Here is a 10025-nt window from a genome sequence, read left to right as displayed (position 1 = left end):
AAGAATGCCGGCAAAACAAAAATGTTTAAGAAAAGCCCCACCCCCCAGTCCATACCAGGTCAACGTCACGCCAAAACTAAAAAAAAATGGTGTGGGGTCCCCTCCAAAATCCATAATAGACCCGTATCCGAGCATGCAGCCTGGCAGGTCAGGAAAGGGGTGGACGAGCGAGCGCCCCCCTCCTGAATGGATTTAGGGGGGACCCCACCCCTTTTTAAAAAAAAAATTGGCATGGGGTGCCCCTTTAAATCCATGCCAGACCCGAATGAAATGTGTTACTATTCGTTCGTATTTCATTCTGAGATTCAGATACATCCGAATTTCTGAATAACCAAAAATATGTCCGGAATATGACTGTCTGCCGGAGATCAGTTCTTGTCATAAAAGTCATCTTTTCACACAAATACTCAATTTGTTTGATCCAATAGTACATATGTATTATACATAGGTGGTAGCAGATAAATTCATTGCATATTCCCTGTACCTGTGCCACATCCCAATCTCACTGTTATTATTAATGGGGTTGTAAAGTGACTTTTGTAAAAAAACGAATTTTTATTTATTTTTTATGGTTTCACAGACCGTACTTTCAGCCATTTTATTGTGTTTTAAAAGAATAACTATGTATGGAAAAGAAGCTCAGGAATATTTAATTAGTCAGCTTAATTATTTAATAAATCTTTTTTTTTTTTTTTTTTGGAGCAACTGTTACACATTGAATGTCTAAACGGTCGATATAGATGACTCAATGAGTCATTCTAAGACCCCTTTCACACTGGGGCGTTTTTCTGGTGTTTTTCATGCGCTTTGGCGTTAAAAAAAAAAAAGCGCCTGAAAGAAGCCGCAACTGCAATCCCAATGTAAAAGCCCCGAGTGCTTTCACACCGAGGCGCTGCGCTGGCGGGGGCGTCAAAAAAAGTCCTGCAAGCAGCTTCTTTGCAGCGCTTTTGGAGCGGTGAATACGACGCTCCTAAAGCGCCCCTTCCCATTGAAATCAATGGAAAGCGCCTGTAAGCCCCTGTACACACGGGTCGGACATTCCGACAACCAAATCCGTCGGATCTTGTCCGAAACTGTTGCATACACGCGGTCGGACAAAGTTGTCGGAAAATCCGATCGTTCAGAACGCTATGACGTAATTTCGTTACGACGGGACTACGTTCAGGCTAGTAGCCAATAGCTTTGGTGTAGGAATTTGATCTGAGCATGCGTGGCACTTTGTCCGATCGGAATTCTCTACACATGATCGGAGTATGTCCGATTGGAGCATTTTTGTCGGAAAATATTTCCAACAAGTTGGAAAATTTGGTCCGTCGGATATTCAGACGGAAACAGTCCGATGGAGACCACACACAGTCAGATTATCCGACAACACGGTCCGATAGGACACATTCCGTCGGAATCTCCGACCGTGTGTACAAGGGTTAAAACGCCTGAGAAGCGCCTGAAAAATGCTATTGGCAGCAGCGTTTTGTGAGGCGCTTTTAACCCTTTATTTGGCCGCTAGCAGGGGTTAAAAGGGCCCCAATAGCGCTCGAAAAATGCTGGTAAAGCGCTGCTAGTTTAACCAGTTGCCGACCAGCACACGCCGATGTACGTCGGCAGAATGGCACGGGTAGGCAAATGGACGTACCTGTACGTCCCTTTAAATTTGCCGTCCTGCCATTCTGCCGGCGTACATCGGCGCCCTGATGAATTTGCCGCCCTGCCGGTCCCGCGCTGGTCAGGACCCCCGTGAGTCCGGTCGCGGGACCGGCGGACTCGATCGCCGCGGGCATACCCGCGATCGTCTCACGGAGCTGCCGAATGAAGAAATGCCGTTGTAAACAGCATTTCCCCATTCTGCCTAGCAACTAGTGACGCTGATCTCTGCTCCATGTGATTGGAGCAGAGATCAGTGTTCACTAAATGAAATCCCAGCCCCCCCACAGTTAGTAACACACCCCTAGGAACACTTAACCCCTACACTGCCATCCCATGGTTAACCCCTTCATTGTCAGTGTCACAGGAATCAGTGCATTTATATAGCAGTGATTGTAATATAAATGACAATGGTCCCAAAAATGTGTCAAAAATGTCCGATGTGTCTGCCGCAATGTCGCAGTCACAATAAAAATCGCTGATCGCCGCCATTACTAATAATGAAAAAAAAAAAATAAATAAAAATGCCATAAAACTATCCCCTATTTTGTAAACGCTATAACTTTTGCGCAAACCAATCAATAATCGCTTATTGCGATTTTTTTTTACCAAAAATATGTAGAAGAATACGTATCGGCCTAAACTGAGGGAAAAAAATGTTTTTTTTATATATTTTTGGGGGATATTTATTATAACAAAAAGTAAAAAATAACGCGTTTTTTTCAAAATTGTCGCTCTATTTTTGTTTATAGCGCAAAAAATAAAAAACCGCAGAGGTGATCAAATACCACCAAAAGAAAGCTCTATTTGTGGAAAAAAAAAGGACATCAATTTTGTTTGGGAGCCACGTCGCACGACCACGCAATTGTCGGTTAAAGCGACGCAGTGCCCGAATCGCAAAAAGTGGTCTGGTCTTTGACCAGCAGAATGGTCCGGTCTGTAAGTGGTTAAGCGGCGCTTTACGAGCGTTTTTTTTTTTCGGGCGCTGACATTGTGAAAGGGCTCTTAAAGCACTCGGGGCTTTCACATTGGGACTGCAGATGTGGCTTCTTTCAAGCGCTTTACAGGCGCTTTTTTTTTTTTTTTTAACGCCAAAGCACCTGAAAAACGCCTAAAAAAACGCCCCCAGTGTGAAAGGGGTCTTACATCTGACACCAATAACCTTATGTTTGGTATACAGTATTATATTTAAGTAAAAAATAAATAAAATTAGCTCGTTATTTGATGCTAACACTGGTTAGCGTTAATGATGTCTCTGATGTAGTCTATTGAGTTATTTAGCGATATTGCGGTTATATAGTAGAATAGATTGTAGTGACCTCTTACCTGTGTGTACCGATGCAGTAACCGGGCCATCGCAAGACTTGTATGAAGACCGATGTCACCAATACGACCAGCAGCCACTTCTCCGTTTTGGCTTCAATAGTCAGGAGCATCTATCTTTCCTCTAGACAATATCTGAAGGCTCTATCCCGAGGTTTGATTTGGATCTCTACAAGTATTAAATATATGATAACCCAATAGTGATTGTCGCCATCTTCCAGTTCGAAAACATCGCCAGGCAATATATAAAATTCAACCAGGCATCTGTGATCACTTCCTATATCATCGCTTGTCCTCTAAACTTATTTTCTTCATTTCTAGTAGGGATGAGCTGAACTGCCCTGGGTTTCTTTTTGAGCGTTGTTAGGTGAACTTAACCGCTTGCCGACCAGTGCGCGACGATATACGTCGGCACAATGGCGTGGTTGCGCAAATGCATGTACAGGTACATCCCCTTTAAGAAGCAGCATTGTGGGTGTGCGCGCCCCCCGTCACGTGCTCCGTGACCATGCCCGTGGGACCTGCGGACTCGAGGTGTCCCCGCCGATCGTGTCACGGAGCGGCAGAACGGGGAAACAAGGCATCTCCCTCGTTCTGCCTAGTGACAAGACAAGAGATCTACTGCTCCCTGTCATCGGGAGCAATGATCGCTGTCATGTCCTAGGTAACCCACCCCACTACAGTTAGAATCACTCCCTAGGACACACGTAACCCCTTCACCGCCCCCTAGTGTTTAACCTCTTCCCCGTGTCAGGTCACCTTGAGGCGAGGTGACAGATGCACACCGTAGGAATCAGGAGTGCACCGCAAGGTTGTGGACCCTACGGCTGACTGCTGCGGACGGGGGACAGATCCCACGGGGTTAGAGCGTAAGATTCCCTGGGGCGTGGAGTCTAAGAGCCAGCAGGTGTTCACCAGAGCCTCGAGTGGTGAGGATGGACTTGGCTGCAACTGGCTCCAGGTCGCGACCCCCAGGGTCCCCCAGCTCACACCCACAGTAGGAAACAGGAGGATAGGGATAGTGAGGGACAAAGCCAAGGTCGGGGCTACAAGCAGACAGGAATAGTCAGGGACACCCCAAAAGGTCGGGATCACAGGCAAACAGGGATAGTCAAGGACACGCCAAAGTCGGTAACGGAACAACAGCAGAGCACGCGGCAGGTAACAGGAAGCTAAACACACAAAGGAATACACAATGGTTGATCAGCAGGGTTGGCCTGCAGTGCACAGGTTAATATAGAGTTCTCTGATAGGAGCTAGGGTGGAGCCATGCCAGAGGATGGATTACAATAGCAGTCAGGTGAGGGTCGGCTGGTCTCTAGAGATGAACACATGGAAACAGGTAAGCAGAAAAACTATTGCATAACCATGACACCTCGCCAGTGTAATTTATACAGTAATCAGTGCACTTTTATAGCACTGATTGCTGTATAAATGACAATGTTCCCAAAATAGTGTCAAAAGTGTCCGATGTGTGCGCCATAATGTCGCAGTCACGTTAAAAATCGCAGATCGCCGCCATTACTAATAAAAAGAAATGAATAATAAAAATGCTATAAATCTATCCCCTATTTTGTAGACGCTATAACATTTGAGCAAACCAGTTAATATACGCTTATTGCGATTTAATTTTTTTTTTTTTACCAAAAATATGTAGAAGAATACATATCGGCCTAAATTGAAGAAAGGTCAAATACCACCAAAAGAAATCTCTATTTGTGGGGGGGACATCAGTTTTGTTTGGGAGCCACGACGCATATATATATATTGAAAATATCCCCATAAAAATACAGAAGTCTGACATGGATTGTAACCACTTCCAGACCGCCACACGCCGATATACGTCCCTGATTTGAGGATGGACATCGTTGTTATGGCAGCAGTTAGCTGCCATAACCCCCCCCCCCCCCCCCCGGTATCCCCGTGTTCGTCCCGCGATCCGGTACAAGATAAAAGTGGTCTCTGCAGCGGATTCACCGCAAGATCACTTTTATTGGCGGCGGGAGAGGGTCGCCACCTCCCGCTGCGATCCGGTGCCCTCTGCCGCTTACCAGAGCCGTCGGCAGCGGCGGATGCAATTGGATCCTTCCTATGGCTGTGCATGGAGACGATCGAGGGGAGGATGGCCCCCCCACCCGTCTCCATGACACTGCAGGGCGGAAGCAACGTCAAAACATCACTTCCACCCATAGCTCTTAAAGGGACATTTTATTTTTTAAATTTTTTTAAATGACTCTTTTTTTTTTTTTTTTTTGTAAATATGAGATGTGAGGTCTTTTTTACCCCCCAGATCTCATATTTAAGAGGACCTGTCATGTTTTTTTTTTTTTTTCTATTACAAGGGATGTTTACATTCCTTGTAATAGGAATAAAAGTGACACAATTTATTTATTTTTTAAACAGTGTAAACATAAAAAATACATGGTAAAATAAATAAGACTTTTTTTTTAAATGTGCCCCGTCTCGCCAAGCATCGCGAGCAGAAGCGAACGCATGCGTGAGTAGCACCCGCATATAGAAAAGGTGTTCAAACCACACATGTGAGGTATCGCCGCGATCGGTAGATCGAGAGCAATAATTCTAGCCCTAGACCTCCTTTGTAATGCAAAGCATGCAACCTGTAGAATTTTTTAAATGTCGCCGATGGAGATTTTTAAGGGTAAAAGTTTGTCGCCATTCCACGAGCGGGGCGCAATTTTGAAGTGTGACATGTTGGGTATCAATTTACTCGGCGTAACATTATCTTTCACAATATAAAAAAAAGAATAGGCTAACTTTACTGTTCTCTTAATTTTTAATTCAAAAATGTGTATTATTTTTTTTTTTTAAAGTGCGCTTGTAAGACCACTGCGCAACTACGGTGTGGCAGAAAGTATTGCAACGACCGCCATTTTATTCTCTAAGGTGTTAGAAAAAAAAAGTATAATGTTTGGGAGTTCTAAGTAATTTTGTAGCCAAAAAAAAACATTTTTTAACTTGTAAACAACCCATCTAAAAAAGAGACCCGATCTAAAGCCCCATAAACACTATCAGATTTTCTGCTGTTTTTTGTCTTCAGATTTACCAAAACCATGTAGTAGAAGGGCCTGCCTGATTGCATACAAATTGAAACTCCTAAGGTTTGACCTCATATTATATGGTTTTGGTAAATCTGAAGGAAAAAATCTGCAGAAAATCTGATAGTGTGTATGGGGCTTTAAAGTGGTTAAAGTGGTTGTAATCCCTTACAAACCACTTTGACCTACAGGCAAGTCTAGATTAAGGCTTACCTGTAGGTCCAAGAAATATCTCCTAAACCTACATGGTTTAGGAGATATTTACCCGAAGACAGCCACCGCTGTCTACGGCTCATGCGCCGTAGACAGCGGCGCGCAGGCGCACTGGGCAAGCCGCGGCGATATGCCGCGAGTGTCGGCTCCCGTGCGCATGCGCGGGAGTGACGTCATCGCGGCTCCGGCGAATCACAGCGGCGGAGCGGCGAGACCCACCAAGAAGATGGACGCTCGGAACTACAGGGGACAGCGGTGACAGGTAAGTGACACATAATGGACTACTATGTGATGCGATGCGATGCATAGTAGCCCATTATGCTTTACCTTTGCAGGGAATCAAAGAGGAAGTAACACCCATCAGGGTTTACTTCCTCTTTAAGATGGTACTTCAGGCAAAATAAATAAATTAAGGCATGAGGTCCCCCAGGAAAACCATATCAGCCTCGATGGGTCTGGTATGGAGTTTAAGGGGGGTTTCCAATGTAGAAGATAAAAAAAAAAGAAAAAAAAAATATGTGAGGCCCCCCTAACAATCCATACCAGACCCTTAATTTGAGCATGCAGTCTTGCTAGCCAGGAAAGGGGAAGGGAGGTCCTTCCTAGATATGAGGTCCTAACTGCACCTCTGACCAGCCGGGCAGAAGACAGATGCTTGTTATGAAGATGTTGTCAGATCGGTTATAGCAGGAGGGGAGGGGAAGCAGTTCAGACCTCAAATTTAGGGTTTTGAAACATTTCAGAACAAAGCATAGCTCCCAACTGTCCCTGATTTTGAGGGACTCTCTCCTCTCCTCCCTCTTCATTTGTCCCTCATTTTGGTCTTATCTACGTAGTTGTACAGTATATAAAATTTACTATTTATCTATCTATCCAAAGGTGTTTTTACAGTTCTAAACCTTTCATCCAGTTTTTAAATCGCTGCTTTTGTGAATTCCAAAGGCCAGTATAAAGGAATCGTAAAAAAAAAAACACATGTAGGTTTAACCAATCTAAGCCCTTGTACACACGGTCGGAGATTCAGACGGAATGTGTCCTATCAGACCGTTTTGTCGGATATTCCGACTGTGTGTGCTCTCCATCGGACTGTTTCCGTCGGAATATCCAACGGACCAAGTTTTCCAACTTGTCCGTAAATTTTTCCGACAAAATGCTTCGATCGCGTGTAGCCTACTCTCCGACGGACAAAGTGCCACGCATGCTCAGATCAAATTCCTAGACCAAAGCTATTGGCTACTAGCCTGAACGTAGTCCCGTCCTAACGAAATAACATTATCACGTTATGTACAATCGGATTTTCCGACAACTTTGTCCGACCGTGTGTATGCAACAGTTTCGGACAAAATCCAACGGATTTGGTTGTCAGAATGTCCGATCCGTGTGTACAAGGGCTAAAACAATGTCAGTCCCCCGGCATTCATTTTGACATCATTACTCAACAATGCTTAAGTCAGGGACCTGGAAGAAGAATGCAGACAAGGAATTGTGGACCTTTTCTGGCTTTTTATTTCATAAATCTGGGTCTTTGGCTCCAAACGGGAGTTTTGTTGACCGTACAAGGGAGTGCCAGACTTCTAGAGACCCGGATCACCGCGCTCTATGGAGAGATCTGGATCTCCAGTGTGCTGCCGGTGTCCTATCATATAAGGTCCCCCATCCGATAGCGTCCGCTGTGTACTGCGCAGTACACAGCAACACAGATTCCGAAAATTGCAGAGGATGAACGGCGCCTGCGCCGTGAGTCCAGGTTCTAGCCCCACTATCCAAGTGGACATAGAGTAGGAATATAAAAGAGCCGAGAGAAGCGAGGCCGAGCCTGAAGCGTGGTGAGCGAAGCTCGCCCCCGAGAGGGGCCCTTTAATATTCACAACCCTATGTCCGCTTGGATGGTGGGGCTACCACCTCCACTCACGGCGCAGGTGCCGTTCAGCTTCGGAGATTTTCCGAAGCTTCTTTTGCCCCGTACTGCGCATGCGTAGTTACGGGGCGGACACTATATGATGGCCGGACACTATCTGTCAGAACACCGGCTCAGTGTAAGTAACCCTTGCTGCAGCAAATAGTTAAAAAAAATCAGAAAGACGCTCACATTTACTACTGTTTATACATCCTGACTGCAAACTGCCCTGGATCTGTCATAGGTACTTGTCATCTCTACAGCTTCCCTTTATTACAGTCATATGTAAAGAGCATTAGTAATAATTCAATACTCACCCAAAACACACAGGAAAGGATAAAATGAGTTGGTCACACAAAGGTAGTGTAGAGATACATTTTTTTTTTAAACAAAATTTATGATCGGATTAAACAGAGATGAATTTTCCAATAATGACGTCTCCCTCTTGGAAATATATTTTAACTAAAGAAAAAGTTTTTTTTTTTGGCTCTTATTCTACACTGAGATGCTGAGCTCTACGTTTCTTATTGCTCATTAATAAGTGAGAGGGAAAAGAAGTATCAGAAGAAGTTAGAGCGAAGTGTACAGGGGATCAATTCGTGGCGTACACCAGATCTTCCCACAAGGTGTAGGTACTGGCAATTCTGCTTTCCAGAACAGGAGGAAACACACAATCACCAGCTCTTTATATACAAGAACCGACTCCGATTTACACCTGTAGACTTAGCTGGAGAATAAAGGAGTGATAAAAAAAGTCAACATCGGTCCCGGAATAAATCTGCACTAGACCAGTTGTTTTATTTTGTATTTCATTTTTTGGTAAATTTTAAATTCTTTACAATGTACTTTGTGAAATTAGAAATTATATATCTATCTACATCTATAGAAATAGATAGATAGATAGATAGATAGATAGATAGATAGATAGATAGATAGATAGATAGATAGATATATTGAGTTGGCTCCGCTCTTTGCCGCTATAACAGCTTCAACTCTTCTGGGAAGGCCGTCCACAAGGTTTAGGAGTGTGTCTATGGGAACGTTTGACCATTCTTCCAGAAGAGAAAGGGAAGGCATAGGCACGGAGAACTCCCAGTGTCTTAGAGTGCCATGCCAATATATAAGAGGACTATCTCGATACCATTATAAAATTAATTTTTATCAAAAATAATAAAATATGTCAATTGCTACAAAAAACATAAATTAATTCTCTTGTGAGAGAAAAAAACTCTAAGCCCTTGTACACACGGTCGGACATTCCGACAGAAAATTTCCGATCGGACCGTGTTGTCGGATAATCCAACTGTGTGTGGGCTCCATCGGAAAATATCCGACCGACAAAGTCTTAGCCCTTGTACACACGGTCGGAGATTCCGACAACCAAATCCGTCGGAGTAATTCCGACGGATTAATTCCGGAAGAGGTCCGGAAGTGATGTTGCATACACAAATTAGAAATGATATATCTATCTACATCTATAGATGTAGATCGATAGATCGATAGATAGATAGATAGATAGATAGATAGATAGATAGATAGATAATCAACATTGAGTTGGCTCCGCCCTTTGCAGCTATAACAGCTTCAACTCTTCTGGGAAGGCCGTCCACAAGGTTTAGGAGGGTGTCTATGGGAACGTTTGACCATTCTTCCAGAAGTACATTTGTGAGGTCAGGATGAAAATGCCTGGCTCGCAGTCTCCATCTTGGTATGCTGACGCCTTAAGAGTTCCCTTTACTGGAACTAAGGGGCCAAGCCCAACCCCTGAAAAACCAACCCAAACCATAATCCTCCCCCTCCACCATATGACTTGGACCAGTGCACAAAGCAAGGTCCATAAAGACATGGATGAGCGAGTTTGGGGTGGGGGAACTTTACTGGCCTGAAAGGTGTCC

At 44.3% G+C, this 10025-nt stretch overlaps 1 protein-coding gene across 1 annotated transcript in view; it reads right to left on the bottom strand.

Moving 5' to 3' along the window:
* Window positions 1-8816, bottom strand: part of LOC143975829 (vomeronasal type-2 receptor 26-like) — a 60734-nt gene extending 51918 nt beyond the window's left edge. Inside the window, exons 1-2 of the mRNA XM_077478394.1 lie at window positions 8448-8816; window positions 2968-3133 (exon numbers count right to left, since the gene is read on the bottom strand). Coding sequence (XP_077334520.1) covers window positions 2968-3077 — 110 coding nt within the window. The 5' untranslated portion in view covers window positions 3078-3133; window positions 8448-8816. The remainder of the gene's footprint in view (window positions 1-2967; window positions 3134-8447) is intronic.
* Between the last annotated feature and the right edge of the window lie 1209 nt (window positions 8817-10025).

This window comes from Lithobates pipiens, unplaced genomic scaffold, assembly GCF_037356315.1.
Source record: "Lithobates pipiens isolate NorthernLeopardFrog02 unplaced genomic scaffold, aLitPip1_a1.2 Scaffold_13, whole genome shotgun sequence".
Taxonomy (NCBI): domain Eukaryota; kingdom Metazoa; phylum Chordata; class Amphibia; order Anura; family Ranidae; genus Lithobates; species Lithobates pipiens.
Note: the sequence above shows the minus strand (reverse complement) of the source record. Positions and strands in the feature narration are given on the sequence as shown.